This window comes from Oryzias melastigma, linkage group LG2 (genome assembly GCF_002922805.2).
Source record: "Oryzias melastigma strain HK-1 linkage group LG2, ASM292280v2, whole genome shotgun sequence".
In the NCBI taxonomy this organism is placed as follows: Eukaryota; Metazoa; Chordata; class Actinopteri; order Beloniformes; family Adrianichthyidae; genus Oryzias; species Oryzias melastigma.
Window position 1 is genome coordinate 17,950,954 of NC_050513.1, and position 18,567 is coordinate 17,969,520.

At 41.2% G+C, this 18,567-nt stretch overlaps 1 protein-coding gene across 2 annotated transcripts in view; it reads right to left on the reverse strand.

Annotated features, from left to right (window-relative positions):
• The window catches only part of LOC112156615 (activin receptor type-2A), a 53,126-nt gene extending 39,903 nt beyond the window's left edge, over positions 1 to 13,223 (reverse strand). Inside the window, exon 1 of one of the 2 annotated variants that reach the window (XM_024288856.2) lies at positions 12,323 to 13,223. In XM_024288856.2, the coding sequence (XP_024144624.1) occupies positions 12,323 to 12,377 (55 nt within the window). In that variant the 5' untranslated portion in view covers positions 12,378 to 13,223. The remainder of the gene's footprint in view (positions 1 to 12,322) is intronic. The other variant, XM_024288857.2, reaches the window with a different exon arrangement.
• Positions 13,224 to 18,567: the final 5,344 nt, after the last annotated feature.

Genomic DNA, 18,567 nt, shown 5'->3' on the forward strand with positions numbered 1-18,567 from the left:
GGGGGTACTTGTGGCTGCTTGGGGCTTGTTGGAGTGGACATCTGCACAAAAACACCCAGTGACTGATGATTCCTCAGCAAGTTAGGATGAGGATAGGAAAGCGCTCTTCCATCCCCGGTTTGCCGCTTGTTGACGCCGCTGATGCAATCTGACACTCCTCCCCCACATGCGTGACTCAAGACCCGGCTAAACACGGCCGTGCATGTGTGAGGAACAGAATACAGTCGGTAGAAAACGTCTAATTATAGAGCCCTTAGCGCCTCGGAAGCCAAAGGAGTGAACGCGCAGAGGTGTCGGTACGCTTACGCATGCGAGCCGCGGCGCGGCGGTACCTGACCGTCAGCGGCGTTCGCGGAGAGGAGGATTGACGTGCCTTTGGGGTGGGGGGGTCACGGCGGGTTTTGAGGCTGAAATGTTTTGTAAGCTGTCAGGCGCGGTTTGAGTAACGGCCGTATATAAACCTGACTGGAGTTTTTAAAGGGGATCACTTGGACAGGAGGGTTCAATCGCGGAAGTGCCGCGGAAAAGTGTGATTTAACTTTAACCTGCATCTGCAGCACCGGCGAGACAAACGCCAGAAAAAAAGTGTCACAATTCCACAGTTTTCCTGTCTAGAGGCAAAGTTGAGAAAACTGTTTGTCTGGTACGACAAAATCAACAACCAGAACAAAAGGTATTCTGGAGTTTTATTTTGAAAAGCTCTCCATCTCCACCGACTTCCTGACCTTCAATCGCTGGCGTCAAAAACCAGACCGGCAGCATATTTTTTAGTTGAGTATGAAGAGCAACTGTGAACTAGATAAGAACTAAATGGCTGCTGCACAACTTCCAGATTGAATCCTGTTTGGAGAGGAAAGTAAGTGGAGCCAGGAGAGTTCACAGAGTATCCACTAGGTGGGTTCTGGTACAAGCAAGTCAGTCACTCCTCATGTGGGACATCCCAACTTAAAGAAGTATCAAAATACTTTTTGACTTTGAAGCAAGATTGTATATTAGTCTGCTAGCTTGATGCTAACGTTTAACCGAATTTCCCATAGGATTGCTAATGCTAACATTCAGCCGACGGAAACATATATTGCTGACTAAATAAACATTTTTATTTACTCACAGGTATGAATTTTCCAAACTCTTTTAAGGAAATATTTTAAAGTAACCATTTGCGGTCCAAAACATTGTTTTTCCTCATACTTTCTTCTTCTTCTGGAATAAGGTGTGATGCTACAGTGTGATCGCCACCTAGTGGCCAAATTGAAATGCAATGAAGGACATTAAAATTCAGATGGATTCAATTCAAGTCATACTCTTACAAAAGTGAAAAACTGTTCTGGTACAGTTTTGGGATATATCGCGATACATATTGTATTGTGAGACATGTATCGGGATACGTATTGTATCGCCAGACTCTTGCCATTACAAACCCCCCGGTAAACAGAGCTGATCGGGGTTACGGTATTGCCGTTCAAGTAAACAAAGCAGAATTGAAATTTAAACCAAAAAATAAGTAAAATCTTTTTGTTGTTTCTCTGTCGGTTTTTATGACTATAGACGTACTTGTGTTCCCTTTAGAACAAAACACAAAAGAGTCATGAAACTGTACAGGTAGGTAGTTAAACTGAGAAAAAGCAGAAAAAGTTTCCTTTTCTATCAATTGGATTTCAGAAAAAAATTCTTATCTAATGTCTAAACTGATGTGGTTAAAGATTTACATTAATTTTTCAGGAGTACATGCTGGGGGCAGCCACAGGGGGCACTAGTCGGCGGCAAGGTTGGTATTTACTGCAGGATTTTCGAGGCTTTAGCAGGATTTCTGTGTTTGACGGGAACTTTGTCGTCTTTAAGTAGCGCCTAATCAGAGAACAGGACGAATATGTCAGAGGGAAAGTTTAGATTTTCTCGGCTTAAAAAGGGAAACTTGCAGCTGGATTATATAATTGCATTAAGTTGAAGTTTTTTTTTTTATCATTGGAACCTTCCTGCCGTGGCTGAATGAATGGACAGTCGATTTTACAGCCGGGAACTCTCTGGAGTGCTGCGTTAATGCTTAATCAGATGTTGTCGTGACACGGCAGGGCTGGTTGGCTCTGGCAAACCGGTTACAAAGACTGCACTCTTTCCGTGGCGGGGAGGAGGAAAAGAGAGAGAGAGAGGGGGGAGGGGTGGCGTTTAAAACCACGGCACTCAGCAACTGAATCCAATCCCTCTAATCCTCGCTGGAATGCCCGAGCCCGACAGTCTCCGCCTCAATTAGGGGCCGATGGAGCCGGTTGTGGGACGGGTCAGCACCTGGGGGCCTTTCGGCGAGTCCCCGGCGACTGTAAACAAGCGTCAGAGCGGCCCGCTGGCGTGGGACGAGCTGCAGTCGCCCGCTGCATGCCGCACATTCCTGCACACGGGGCAATTTGAAGCGCCTTGTTATCTCTGCAGCAAGGGATAGGAGGACGGGGGGGCTTTCGTCTCCCCAGAAACAGCCCTCCCCCCACCCCGCTTGTAAAGGTTTATCCCCGGAGGCCGAAACATGTAATCGATGACAAACGGAGGGTTTCCCACAATCCACTGCAGCAAAACCGGCTGATTTTGCTCAGCAAATCGGGATACGATGGCGTTTACGGTCATCAAAATATGATACGGAGCTTAAACTGGACACTAGTCGTGACTCCCGTTTGTGCTGGGCGAACCGATAACCTCTGCGGGTCAATGCGCCTCCGGGTCCGACCTCGGTGACTCCTCGGGTTTATATTTGGCGCAAGCTAATGACACATCCTGGTCACCAGGCTTCGCCGCCAGCGTAGAGCACCAACACTGGTGTATTTTTAATTTAGATTATATAACAGGTGCGGCGGTGGCAAGTAAAGGATTTCTTTGAAGCAGAACGGGACGAGCAGAGTTCTCTGATGAAGTCTGCGATGATGACTCAGGCACCTCTTTCAAAAAATAAAAAAATGAAGTCTGAACAAATCCCCTCTTCACCTGCCTGATGGAAAACGCCGCCGCCAGCCAGCGGCTAGTGCCAGAGGAGCTGAAAGGTCCTTGTTGCTAAGGCGGAGGAGCCACTTGAAATGCTCCGTTAGCCAGATGTTTCTAACGGCTGCTGTTTTTGCAAACTTGATGACACGCCATCACACTTTTTTTTTTTTGGAGATAAGAACCGGCTGAAACAAGAGAACGACGGATGGACGGATCAAAGCGGGGTCTCGGTGGGAGAAGCCGGCCTGTCTAGACTGAAGGTATGGCGCAACATCTGCAGGATGCATTAATTACAGTAAGAGGCTCGATCTCAAGAGAGTCAGCGCGCCGCCGCCACGTTTGAGCAGCAAAACTCTTTGAGTTTGTTTAACCTGCGAGGAACAATGAAGGAAGGCCCTCTGAGAACAGTTATGCAACACTTCCAAGGCACTAAAAGTACAACACAGAGGGATTACAGCTCCTGTTGTTGGAGGTGTTTCGGGTTCCTCTCTGAAGAACGCAGGATTTAATAGTCCTATGACTCCTCCATCTTTCCCCCCGTTTGTTGTAATGTGCAGCAGGTCAATCATTAGAGGCGCTCCACATTTACGTTTCGGGCTTTTAGCAGATGCTCCGGGTCGACGTGACCGGTGGGAGATTTGCTCAAAAGACGTGCCGACAGAGGCGGATGCGGTGACCTCTCCGCTTCCCGTCAGCGCACAGACTCGGCTGTTGCAGCCGATTCCGCCGAAAGACCAAAGATTTCGCTAACTATACTCGCGTCAGGAACACCGGCCCCGCTTGATGTAAAGACGGGATTAAATATGCATGAACGCCACCCCCCCTCCCCTCCAAATCTGCACCGCCGCTCCAGAAGGCTGAGAAAGCGACAGCATTTGAAAATAATCCCTGCATTTGCTTTGACCTGTTTGCGGTATCGAATGTTGGCTGCAGCAGACGGTGACAGCCTCAGAAACCTACACCCAAGCCAACGACTTCCTCTGCAGACGGCATCGTTGCTGCGTTTCCTGCCGAGGAACCATCCGTCCAGCCACGCCAAATCTCTACAACCAAACGACTTGCTACTTATCAATTTTATTGTAGTTGCAGTTTTCAAAACAAAAACCAACGCGTGTAGTCAGATTTTTTTATCAATTTTATCAAACGATTTCATTTTTATCAAAAGCAATTGTGTAATTTTTAGGACATAGTTTCTGCAGAGTGGCAGGAGTTCATTCCTGTTATACATGATGTACAAAAAGTAAAGCAAGAAAAAGATGAGTTCTGGGATGACCTCCATTGTTGCTGCTTTACTAGTCGTCACATTATAATGATGGAATGACACGCTAGCGGTCTACAGCACGCATGCACCGTGGAAACAAACCATTTGGTAGAAGTGAGGCTTGACTGAGCGGAAACACTCGCCAGAATTAGCAGGACCATCCCGTACTACTCCGCTCGTACCGGACTGCTCAGTGGAAACGAGGCTAAATACTACACAGAAAAGCCCGAATGCTAACAGACGTTAGCTTAAATGAGCGCTATGTTGGGCCTTTCTAATTTCTGCCAATTAACGGGTGGACCGTTCCGTACCTTTCTATGGACCTACAACCAATGGGGGGCCCCCTCAAGAGGTCCGGGTCAGTACTGCTTTATGGGTCCATTTTACAATGGAACCACTCAAAATACCAGACCGCACTTTAACAGGCTTTACATGACCGGAAAACGAAGACGCACATGAATCTAGTCGTCTACAAGAATGTAGAAGAGCAAGGAGCTTGTGGCCCGCCATTGTACTTTCTACATAATGGCCACAATCTTTTTCAAACAGATTTTTTTTCATCTGCTACCAATTCTTAACAATTTCAATAAAAGTAAATATTATGCTTAATTTTCTTTATACATCATGAGGAAAAAAATGGCAGAAAATTGGCAAATAAGCCAAAATCTGTTTTGCGCAAGTTAATTCAACCAAGCCCTTTCCGCTGACTTACTACTTACAATTTTTATAGTAGCTGATGTTTTCAAAACAAAACCCAACCCAAATAGTTGTATTTGTTGTTTCTCTTTTTAAAGTCCCTGTCTAATCATTATTTTTAATTGATCTCATCAGACAATTTTTATTTTATCTAAAAAAATGATTATTTTTTTTAAGGACAGTTTCTGCTGAGTGGCAGGAGTTTATTAAGAATTTTCCTGCGAGTCGTGGGCAGGACCATTGGCACAAAGCCCCCCCTCCCCCCTTCTCGTTCCTGAGAGCTCTCTGTTACCATGCTTTCCCGCTAGCTAACATTACCGTGCAACAAATATTGGAGCTATCGAGACGTACAGTTCTGAACCAGATTTCAGTTCGGATGAACAAAACCAAGTCGTACATGGATCTAGTCCGTCTACAAGAAAGTAGTGAAGCAGGGGGCTTGAGACCCATCAACTGTATTTTCTACGTAATAGCTATTATTTTTTCCAAATTGATTTTTTTTTGTCAGCTACTAATTCTCAACGATTTGAATAAAAAAAAAAACAAAAGACTGTCTAACTTTGTTTATATACATCCTCAATCATGACAAAAATGCCTCAAGAACATGCTAAAAAATGCCAAAATCTTTAAATTGCGCAAGCTAGCTAAAACACACAACACAAACCCATCGCTCAGGTTTCCAGCAGTCTCAGAAAACACCAAACACCTGGCTGTGGGCTAAATATAACCAGTGCTCTGACTGGTCCAGGGTCATAAATTCCCCGCCAGCACCGGAGACGTTTTGTCTTGGGTCAACATTTCACCTCCGTGAGACGCCGCGGCGCTTTGTTTTTTTGGCGGGGAGGGGTGGAGGGAGCCGAGGCACTGGATGATGCACGGCCCTGCAAGGAAGCGGTCCGGCTTAGTTGGGCCCAAAGGGAAACCCGGGCTCCATCTGGGCTTAACAAATACACCTGTGCTCCTGGAGCCTGATGCATAATGCAGGATAACATATTAGGGATGGAAAGAGGGAACGAAATTGGGACACGAACTGGAGGACTGAGAGGAGAACCGAAATAAGAGCAGAAAAGCTTCTGATTTGAAAGAGGCTTATCGGCCAATATTTGAACAAATGGCCATTCTTGGAAGGCGGTTTCTTGGTGGTGTGTACCTGATTTAAGCGCAAACATTAATTTTCCTGCCGCTTTAAATTAAGTTGTAACAGCTAATTATTAACTTGGGAAATCTAGAGAAATCTATAAACAAAAATAGCTTGTACTGAATGACAAAAAACATCAAATTTAAGATAAATATTTCCCTGATTCTTTGAAAAAGGTGAACTGAGGGGATAGAAACTCAATTGAAAGCTCAAAACATTCATAGAGTTTGGTGGCAAAGCAGCTGGTTCACGTAGATCGACTGGGTTCAGATCCAGTTTCAGGTTTAGGCTGATGTGTAGCAGAGCTGAAACTGAATCACTGCATTAGCCGAGCTGCTGGGGATTGTTAAAGGAGAGACACGGAGAGAGAGAGAGAGAAAAAAAGAGCTTTCCTGTCCTGGCTGAATCGATGCGGCTTTGCGCTGGTGAGCAGCGCGATCAATGGGAGCCAAACTGCTGCTCAGAAAACAACAGGCGGAATGTGAAGCCCGCGAGTTGGCGCACACCAATCCCGCCTGAACACCACCCTCCTTCCCGGTTAACCCACTTACATGGAAAACACCTGCATGGAAAGCTGGATGCGAACGTTTAACCAGTTTGTGTGTCAACACGACGGGGCGAAAACACATCTCTAAATCGCTGCATGTGTCCTCCATGATGAGGCTCCACGGTAAATATTTGCCATTTTGAGCAGGATTGCGTCTGATCATCAGCAGCAAGATCCATGAGGATCTTTCGGGCTTTGACCCGACGCGGAAATCACGCCAACATCTCTGAGGCGTTCTTGAAAACAATCAGGTTGTGTCTAGGAATGCCACCATTCTTGGTTTAAAACCAAACCATGTGTTACACTAGGAACGGGACGATATTTTTTCAATTTTTTTCGGTCAATACCGATATTTTCCCTCTACTCGCGGCCAATATTTACCAATATTGATATTTAAGAAATGGACTACTGCTCTTTTACTGTGCATTATAACTGGTAGCCTTATTATGATAGTTCAATGTCTACTAAGCAATATCTTCTGCATGTCCACGCTTCTTTGATGATAGCTTTGTATTTGCTTAGTTATGCTTAAAACTTTGCATATGCTATTGTCGTTGGATCTGGTCGTCGGAAAAGTCCTTAGCAACAGTTGCTAACGTTTTTAGCTCCTGTCGTTTCACGGGACATGCAGAAGATATTGCTTAGTAGTGCATAAAAGTTGAATAAACTCGTTCAGTAGACATAGACAATGGACTAAAGCCATAGACAGTGGACACAAAAATATATTTTTGGCACAAATGGAACCCCATACATCCCAGCCTCAGCCAGACTCTGCTTTCAGTGGCCAGAGGTGAATTGAGTTTGAGAACCCTGATCTACACCTAAACCGAGTTTGAGAACCCTGCTCTACACCTAAATTGAATTTAAAAACCCTGTTTTATAATCATATTGTACTTTACCTTTGTAACGCACAGCAATGAATCTCAAAGGAACAAGCAGCACTTCAAAACTTTGAAAATGTATCTAAAAACAATCAGACCATTTATTGATAATTACATAACTGTTAACCATAAGCTTCCCACTTCCAGGGATCTATTAGGAACATTATAGCCTTGCTTCCACTGAGTAGCACATTATTTTGAGCATTCCCATTAAAAATGTACCAATTAACCTGCACCCAACATACCACTTTTGGCCCCCAGTTGGTTGTAGATATATAGAAAACAACATTAAAATGTATCATTGAATACTAAGTACCAAAAGCAAAGCCAAAAAAAAAAAAACTTTTGGAAGACCTCCATTGTTGTTTTTGATGGCTTCACTTTGGCTGTAGTCGTACTACTATCTATAAAGCTACGTAATTGGTCTACACCAACAACTTTGATTGGAAACGCCCACCTGAATTGCCTGGACCATTCTGAACCGGACCATACAGCTCAGGCGAAACAAGGCTTGTATATCCCTATCAAAAATAAAATATACTAGTAAACAGAACAATTACAGACTGACTGTTAACATAAATAAACAGACCCCCTCCTCCTACTGTCATCATATCTGGACTGAAAATATTGGATTGATACACTCAAACTATATAAATATCAGCCTACACCAATACTGGCGCCATTAGATCGCCATATTACACCATGAACTGAATCATGGGGAAAGTGAATTGTTCCATCCCTACTGCATTTGTTTGCAAATGCTTATGTTGAAAGTGTCAATCACACGTGTTTAATAGGAAAATAAAAAAGAATTATTCTGAAATGTAGTTTTTTGTTGCTGCTTTTTACTATGTCAAACTGAAAAAAAACCGCAACCCAAAAATTGTTGTTTGAAACAAATCATGAAGAAAGTAAACGGTTCCTTAACGACTGTATTTTTTTTTAATATGTTTACATTGAAAGTGTCAAACAAACGTGTTAAATTGAATATTGTTTTATTACATGACACAAGGCTTAGTATAAACCAACTGACAGGTTTTTCTTCGTTGCTGGATCTCTAGTTGTGTTTGTTTTTTAAGGCTCATCTGCAGAAGCAATATAAAAATGGAGAATAGTGTTCAGGGCATTCCAAATTAACCTGAACCGACAGTCCCATCGGTGCTAAACAATCACCAACTTGTGGTGGCCTGAACTCGACCAATTAGGTGCTACATTAACTCACTTCAAACAAAAAAAGGAGAGTTTGAGAGATAATATCGGTTACACGTGACACACGGACACTAATAATAAAATCACAAAACATTCAGTGATTATAAACTATGAAGCTCAAAGTTTCTAAATCTTTTTTTCTACCTGAAGTTTGCTGTGCTACTTTTGGTCGGAGATGTCGTCAGGGACAACTAAATAACACACGGTCTTTAATGCAATTAATTCCATTGGATTCTGACATTGAGAAAAGCGACTATGCACCCAACGTAAAGTGTTGCGTATCAGCGCAAAGCTGTTCTTTTTTTGCGCTTTAGAAGCCGTTAGAATCGCGTAAACTGTTGAAGAGTAATGGGAGTCCAAACAATGTCAACAGTAGAACAAAAGCTCACATGTTTAAGGGTTAAACGCTGTGTCACAATAACAACACTGTACAGCGAGTTTCTGAGTAAAAGTAATCACAGTCGAGAGGATTTGGACGTAAGGCAAAAATAAAGATATGGAATTATACTATAGGAAAAAAATGTCAGCTTACATGTGTGGGTCAGATCAACCGACTGGTTTTTGTAAACTAGAACGGTGACGAACGGTCTGACCTTATTGTGTGCTTCAGCACAAATTCCTCTCCTGGATCTCATCAAATCCAACCTTAGGAAATAAATGCAGTAAAACTTCGGGTAAAGTTCTGTCAACATAATCAGAGCTCCCCAGGTTCATGTCAGGATATAGATATGAATATTTCTGATAAGCAAATATATGATATGCCAATACTTTCAACACCAAATCAAAACAATGTCACAACCTACATACACTTAAATTTTCATTTATAGCCGGAAAAACTTTGTGTTTACGTACTTGTTTTTGCATTTACAAACTAGGGAACGGCTTCAAAACTGAACTAGTTAGCTGAAATTCGCCTGCATTAGGTGTAAAACAAATTATGTTTTATAGGTCCTCAACTGGTGCTTTCAGAAAAACGCCAAAATTTGAAACACCTGAACTATTCTTTCCATTAAAGGCATTTAAACAGCTGTAGAGTACTTTATACTACTTTCCTCTCCTTTCTTAATTTATGCCAGTTGTTTCAGACAGTGTCTTTTTTTTTCTTGTTCTGTTCACTTATTTACAGCTGTTGTAAATTTAAAAATTTCCCCCGTGGGATGAATAGTTTTATCTTATCTCATTTTTATCTCTCAGGTTCAGTTTTTTAAGCCGCCTTTTACTTTCTAAGCCATAAGGTCAAATCAAACAGGCTTCTTTGATGCAAAACTTTTATTTTAGTTTACTTAATCAATTGTAATCATTGAGATGATATTTTTGCAAGAGAAAAACTGTATTTTTTAAGGATGTTCTGATCTTCCTCTTTTCGTTCAGTTAGGACTGCAGATGTGTTTTTTTCATCGTATGAATCACAAATGAGTCATTGAGTGTTTGAAGATTTCCACCTCATACACCCCAAGCTTCCCACCTCAGCATAGACAAAAGCGTCTTCAGCATAGAGGTAAACACAACCACGAACAGTACGGATAGGAAAATAAATCCAAAACAAAGACAACTTTGAGCTTTCGCTGATATTTTTTTATCAACTTGTTCTTCAAGAATAGTTACTCCAGATTTCCCCTTACAGACCTCAACCACAAAGTTTCCACCTTATCACAGCATCATCGGCATAGAAGCAAACCTAACCACAGACAGGATAAAAAGGAAAATAAATTAAGAAAGATTTTTTTTAAATCTAATTCTAAAGCTGACAGATCGCTGAAGGTGATTTTAGTCATCTTATTCCTCAAGCAAACAAAGAAAACTTCCCCTAATAGATATCTACCACAAGGCTTCCACCTTAACATAGACAAAAACATCATCAGTATAGAAGCAAACCTAACCACAAAAAGGAAATAAATTAAGAAAAAATCCAATTATTGAGCTGTCAGATCTCTGAAGATCATTTTTGTCATCTTGTTCTTCAAGCAAACTAAGTATTCAAGACACTTGGTTTCTCATTAATCTATAGCCTATGCTTCAAATTCTTCACAAAGTAAATAGAGATATGATATTCACTATCAACTGCATGGTTTCATGCAAAGAAAACATTTTCAAATTTAAGCCTCCAGATTTGCACTTCTAAACTTTTAAAGCTCCTACCTCAAAATAGACAATTGCATCATCAGCATAGATGCAAACCTGACCCAAAAACAGGATTTTGAGAAAGCAAATAAAGAAACATTTGAAAAAATCAATTCTTGAGCTGTCAGATTGCTTAAGATTATTTTCATCGTCAGGAAAAAAATTGAAATATTAAAAGGTCATTCGTTAACCTGGCATATCCATCATTTCTTTACAAAGAGAAAAAGACATCTATGTTTTTTTATTCAAAAATTATATTCACCATTATTTGCCCAAAAGAGAGCATTACTGCATTTGCAAACTACCAGTAGCAGCCCAAAAAAAAGGGCATCTTATGATTTGAAATCTCTGAATTTGTCCTTGTGTTTTCACAGCGAAGCCTCTCCAGGCTGATCGCCTCGGTCTAATGCCGCTTTCCTGGTAACCCTTGCTTCTAAAAAAGCCATTCAACTTGAATTTCACAAAGAATTATTATTCTAGCTTAAGTGGAAACCATTCATTTCCCCACTTCAGACAGTAATGAGCGAACAGAATAATCATCCGCGGCAGTCTAAAAACGCAGACAGCACCTGCCTTGCACTCCAAGTGACCTTGACTATTACCCAATTTCAGAAACCTTTTCATTTCCAACCAAAGATCCTCCAGGACTTTCTGAGAACATTCAGCCTCTTAAGAGCACATTTGACTTTTTTTTCTTTCTTGGACTTGAGCACCTTTTTTTGAGGCCTTTCCAAACTAAACAAACAAAAAGAAAAGTCACACATTTTTTCACCTTGCAATTGAAACCTTGCAGCACCTCCAGAAGCAAAACAAACTTCACTCTTGTTTGATGGGACTGCTTTGATCCAATAATCCCCCTTCCTGCTCGGAATTCTTGCCACCAGGCTCGATCTTTGTTTCGAAACCCTACAATTGGGCAATAGGAGACAGATAACACAAGCTGATCTGCTGGAAAGGACCCTGTCGCAAATTTGGCACCTTTCCTGTCAGGCGAGGAAGTCGACAGCAACCACCAAAGTCCACGATTTACAAGGCTTTGCCAACGTCCTACTGGCGTTCACACATCACCGGCCCATCAGAGGAACGTCCTCATGCCTACGTGTTGTGATGTGGAATTTTTGGGCATATATTTTTTTTTGCTTCTGGCCAGCAAAAGCAAAGCAGGAACCAGTAGAGGCAAATCTCCCCGTCACGCAAGAAGTGGCATCCAGGTCCACCCACGTCCATGTTTTATCTTGTACAACAAAAATACACAAAGTGACGAGGGAGGGTTTATAAGTATGTCGATGCTTTGGTCCCTTGAGGGCCCAGGGCTCCATAGAACCAGACTACGACCTATTGAGATGACTTCTTTTTTTTTTTGTTTCCCACCCACCCCAGAGAGTGCCTAGCATTCTTAGAAAAAAACACAACAACAACAACAACAGGGCTGCTGTGCATTGCAATCTGCAAAAGGAACAATGAGGGAAAAAAGTCCTCCACCCGCACCACCTCTACACACCCACCTGAAGAACAGGAGATGAGGAAAACGGCTATGGCCAGTTTTGTGGCGTCTCCCATTTTCCATCCGAGTTTGATCCAATCAATGTTCAAAAATAGATATAAAAACTGATTTAAAAAATCGATAAAATCTCAAATATCGAATCGGTTAGAAGTCCTCTAGACAACCCGGTTTGTCCGAGTTGACCATTTTAATTCATTAAAGAGTCTAAATCCGAAAGATCCCAGGTAAGTCCACACACTGAGGATGATGATGATGATGAAGAGGGGATCGATGGTATTTCCAGGTTTACAGGCAGGCGATGGAGGTCGGCTCCACGGCGGCGTGGAGTCGCCAGGTCTCCGGCTTGACGGACAGATCGCCGGTGCACGGGGCTTCCGAGGAGCGGTGCAGGGAGCCGAGCCACAGCCGGGCAGGGCTAACATCCATCGGACTGGAAATTAATCGCACTCCGCCGTCCAATCAAACTTCTCCTCGCGGAGCTCCGCCGCATAGCCAAAACACATCAAAATGTACCGGAATTGACCATCCCCGTCAAATTAAAACCAAAAACCGCAGCTTTACAGCGTCTGGTTGACGTTTTACTCCGAATTCGAGCTTCGGCTTCCTCCTAGAGTCCGGCGGGGCTGCCCGGCCAACACCACCACGGCTCCGGCCGCTCCAGCGGGGATACGGCTATTCCGAATACGAGCGGCGTCCCGCTTCAAAGTGGCTCCAACCGAACCCCTCCGCGGTCCAAATTGGTCTCTCAGTGCACGCGGGAGAACCGAGGTTCGGTTCGCTAGCAAGGAGAGCTAAAAAAGGTTGCAGTTAAATCCGCGCAGTACAGGACGAGCTGAATTTTCCAAGACCGTCTCCTCTGCTCGGGACCACTTCAAAATGGCGTCACTGGCTTGTGTCAGGCGTGCGCAGCCGAAACGAGCAGCTTCCGGGGAGGACTTTCAAAATAAAACCAAAATCTGTCAAAGAAAAAAAAGAGTATTAAACAATAGTTACATTAAAGAAAATGTTTCAAAGAAACAAAAACAACAACTTATATTTCATTCTTTAATCAATTTCTTTAAACATTGCATGTTAAAATTAGGTTATGTCTAAAGCAATTTCGAATTTTATGTTTTGTAAATTTAAAATTCCTAGCATTTATTACCTTTTAACATTTAGAACTCTGATGTTCATAGTACTTCTAATTAATATACTGTATTTCCTTATCTAAATACTTAATATAAAATCAATGCTTGAAATCCTTGATGACATTTTGCACATACATTTAGAAAATTTCATTCATTAATTTTGGGAAAAATAGCATCTTTCATTCTGAATTTGATTATTATATCAGTATTTTTCATTTAATCAAATGTCAGCTTAACAGTTTTTTTTTGGGGGGGGGCTTCAAAAGTATTTGCTGAATTCAGTCCTAATAACAAATAAATAAATATATATTATTTATGCTAGCACAAAATACATTTGGTAATCTTCAACGGGCTTTCACATATATTTTACAGTTGGATTTCATTTGAATAAAAATCGCCTTAATATGAGTTAGACCAAACTTTTAATTTTATTTTGAAGGTGGAATCTGTTGACTTCCGGTTGCCTATGTCTAACTGCGGCTGGCTGTAAGCAGCTGGCCTGAGCGGCTTTAGGAGCTTAGGGATTGTTGTTGTTCCTGGAGGCCGCTTGATTTAGACTCCAGCGCGTGCCGCTGGATGCAGCGGGGGCGGGGCTGGAGTGTGAATGTCACCTTTTCAAACGAAAGGGGGGAAAAAAACACAAATATTTAAACACAACCAAAAGAGAACTATTGCTAAACTTTAAATGTTTCAAATTTGTTTTTTTTTGCTTTGTGATGTTTAATAAATTTAATAAAAAATGTTTGAAAATTAGATTTTTCTTGTTACATTTTAGGCCGCAAAACATCCTATTTTTTTGTGCTTCGAGGCCACGCCCCCTGATATCCGATGTCAGGTGGGCCCGAGAGCAAAGCGTTAAATGCTGAGAATGTCATGAAGTACAGATATAGGTTTGCCCTCATCCCAAATCTGTGTGACACTAATCCCTGCAACAGCCCGCAGCAGATCTCCAACTGTAAGCGCTGCTAAACGATTAGGAGGTCAAAGGTCTCGGGGGATTTTCCTGCCGGCCTGGAAGCTGAGTCACCTGTTCCGCTCGGCCGTGTTGGTTTTCACCTTCTCTGGGGCAGCGGCGGGCACCCAGAGACGGATTGAGAGGAGCCTCGACCGTCGCCGACGGGGGTGGGGGGGGGAGCATCAATAAAATATGCGTTTCTGATTATTCATGTGGTCACTGCCGGGTAATCAGATTACAGTTCACCTGTCAGCTGCGTCACAGGAAGCTGCTGCTTGACAATAGGCGCATGATCACCTTCAGGTGCGGTCAAGGTCGCGGGTAGGGTTTCCACCTGCCAGGACCTCATTTCTCTTCCTAGAGTATGGATCTAGAGGGGCGGGCTTCATGGGGGGGGTCCATGCCCCCCTTCTGATCGGGGAAGACCTGCAGTTCTGGAGTTCTGCTCCCAGAGGTAATCCCATTACCCGACTATCAGATGCCAGATCCCCTCTAATGGCATTCCACGTGCCTGAAGCCACGTACGATGATGCTAGCTAATGAGCGCTCAGCTGATCTACCTTACTGGAACCAAGAGGAGCCCCCCCCCACGCACAGTGACCCCCCCGTGTGTGGCTCCACGGCTTAATGGACTCAGTATTGAGTGTCAAGGGAAGTCAAATTTATTGACAAAGTGCTTTTAACAAAAAGCTGGTGGGTCTAAGAGCGTTGCAGCGCAGCAGAGGATGTAAATACAGCAGGAAGTGTGAGCAAACGGCGGCGGCGAGCGTGGAGGAGGAGACGGAACACTAAACAAGTCTCAAACCAAAATCTTTGTTAATTACATGGATGCTTTACTTCAATAGTGACACAGCATTCTATACTTCAAAATAAAAGTAGTTGCTACGACTTATTGAATGGAACTTTTATTTTGAAAAATCAGTAACAGAGTTGAAAGGATCAAATTGAAACCACTTGCAATTCTTATTATTTTCCTTGAAAAAAGTCACAAAAAATCTTTAAATTCCATACTTCAAAATAAGAGAATCTGCCACATAAAATGTTTATTTTATTTTGAAAACAAAATTTTAAAGTTAAAGGATCAAATTTAAGATTTATGTTAAAATTTCATAATTAAAATGCAGAGTTCAAAATAAAAGCATTTCCTTCTTAACTTGAAATGACATTTTATTTTGAAAACTCAGTTGAAATTTTTAAAGGATAAAACTGAAACCTTTGTTAGTTACATGGATGTTTTACTTCAATAGTGACACAGGATTGTATACTTCAAAATAAAAGTAGTTGCTACTACTTATTGAATGGAACTTTTATTTTGAAAAATCAATAAAGCTTAAAGGATAAAACTGAAACCACTTGTTATTCTTATTAATTATTTTGCTTAATTAGTGTCACAAAAAAAATCAATTTCATACTTCAAAATAAAAGATTGCGATAGTACTTATTAAATTGACCTTTTATTTTGAAAAATAAATAACAAAGTTCAAAGGATAAAAGTGAAACCACTTGTCTCTCTAATAAATTATTTTACTTCAACGGTGTCACAGAAATGTTTAAATTTCATACTTCAAAATAAGAGCATCTGTTGAATAAAATTACCCTTTATTTTGAAAACTAAAATTGATCTTTTACATGGCTTGTTTTACTTCAATGGTGACACAAAATAATGTAGGTAAATTACAACCTTCAAAATAAAAGCACCTTTTATTTTGAAAACTCAATTGCACAGTCAAAATTATAAAATTCAAATCATTTATTTTATTTACTATTTTACAATTTTTGACCAATAAAAGAGCAGTTAAATTGCATACTTCATAAATAAAAGCTACTTTTGCTACTTTTCTTCAATGGACGTTTAAATTGAAAACGTATAGGCTAAGTTTAAAGGATAAATTAAGTTAAAATTAAGTAAATAAGTTAATTAATTAAGTTTTAATTAAGTTAAAAGGATAAATTTGAAACTATTTGTTTTTTATGGGTTATTTTGCTTCAGAGGTGACAAAAAAGAACAGTTTAATTACTACCTTCAAAATAAAAGCAATTGTTTCTTTCTTTTATTTTGAAAAGTCATTTCTAAAGTTGAAAGGATAACATGAAAAAGAATTGATTTTTGTCTTGGATTTCTTTATTTTAATGGATGCACAAAATAGCAGTAAAATTATGACAATTTTCAAAATAAAAGCTTGCTTGTCTTGAAAGTACCTTTTTAAAAGTCAATTGCAAAGTTTAAAGGACAAAATTATAGCCATTTGTTTTTTTCTTTACTATTTTACATCAATGTTGACACAAAAGATTGTAGTTAAATTAGAACCTTCAAAATAAGATTGTCTTAAAAGTACCTTTTGTTTTGAAATCTCAAAGCTTAAAAGGGTCGAATTAAAGAGACTTGTTGCTTTTCAGGGCTTTTACTTTACTTGTGACATAAAAACATAACTACATTCAAAGTATAAGGATCTGCTGCTTATCTTGAACGGACCTTTAATTTGAAAACTTAAAAGTAAATTTTAAAGGATGAAATTAAAACCATTTCATATTCTATGGGTTATTTTACTTTAGTTGTGATTAAAACAAGTACGTAGTTTAAGTGCTACCTTCAAAATAAAAGCAACTCTTTCTTTATTTTATTTTGAAAAGTCATTTCTGAAGTTGAAAGGATAAAACGAAAAAAATATTTTTTGGGGGATTTCTTTATTTTAATGGATGCACAAAATAAAAGTTAAATGACAGTAAAAAAAATAATCTTTTTGTTTTGAAAGTGTTTTTTTTAAACTGAATTGCAAAGTTTAAAAGACAAAATTAAAGCAACTTCAATGGTAGCAAAAAAAGAAAATAGTTAAATTGCGTACTTCAAAATAAAAGTATCTGCAACTCATCTTGAAATCTTTTGCAAAATTTAAACCTCTTTGTTTTTTTATGAGTTACTTCTCAAAGTAAATGTATCTGCTGCCTCTCTGGAGTTTATTCTGAAAAGCCCAATCAGGAAGTTCCCAGGATCCCTTATGAAGCCTTGAGCGGAGAGTCCAGAGGCCTCCAGGTCCTCCGTCTTCACCAAAACCAAAGCCTGAGCTCTGCTGCAGGAGTCCGCGGGGGATGATTTATGCCCCTGCTTTGGGCTTGTCGCGCTGCCACTCGGAGCGATTTATCCCTCCCTGGCGCTGGTGCTCGGTCACCCCGCCTCCTCCAGCTCGGTTCTGTTGTTTCAGCATGAATGATCTCCTATTGACAGCTCCGCTCGTCCCCGCCAGACCTGCACCTGTAACCGAAGCCCGGTGGACGCCGGCCTAATTACAGCTCTCATCTGGCTGTCCTCGGGTGAACCCGAGGAGGCCTCCACACTAGAGAGCCCACCATCGGGAAAGTCGCCATGTTGGCCCACGGGGAACCTGTCAAAGACTCGGACTCGGCGGCCAACTCTTCAAATCTCCATCGTCGATCCCTCCTGTCACATTGGCAGGTATAACTGAATCCCCAGCATGCCTGCTGCTTTTAAACTCCAGGTCGCCGAGGCCACAGAGGTCGACGGGTTCAACCTCAGAACAGGAAACCACGGCGTAGAACCGAGAACAGGACCGTCCTTCATCGGTTCAACCTCAACGACTCAGTGAATGAAGCTAGCTACTGTATGCTACGCTCAGGCTTCAAATTTTAACAAAATAGACCAGAAGTATTTACCACGGCGGTCCGCGCCTGGTGTGAACCGCACCATAGGTTAACAAGGGCACCAAATGTAAGTGGCGTCCATTCCGCACCGCTTTGCGGCGCTTCTGCGTCCAGTGTGAACCAGGAGTAAGTCGTCAACTGTTTTACGTGATCAAAGTAAATCAGTTAATTCTGTCGTGGAGAAAAGCGTCTATTCATATCGACTTTGTTAAGATGTCGATTCTCTGCATCAGAACTAACTAATTTACGTTTATTGGTCCCAACAGTGACACAAAAGATTGTAGGCAATTGCATTATTCAAAATAAAAGCATCTTGTTCTTTTCTTTAAAGGACATTATAATCTGAAAACTCAAAATTGAAACCAAATCTTAATTTAATGGATTATCTTACTTCCATGTTGACACAAAAGAAAATAGTTTAATTTTGTACTTCAAAATAAAAGCATCTCCTACTTCTGTTAAAACAGCCTTTTATTTTGAAAACCCAAAGTTAAAAGGATAAAATTA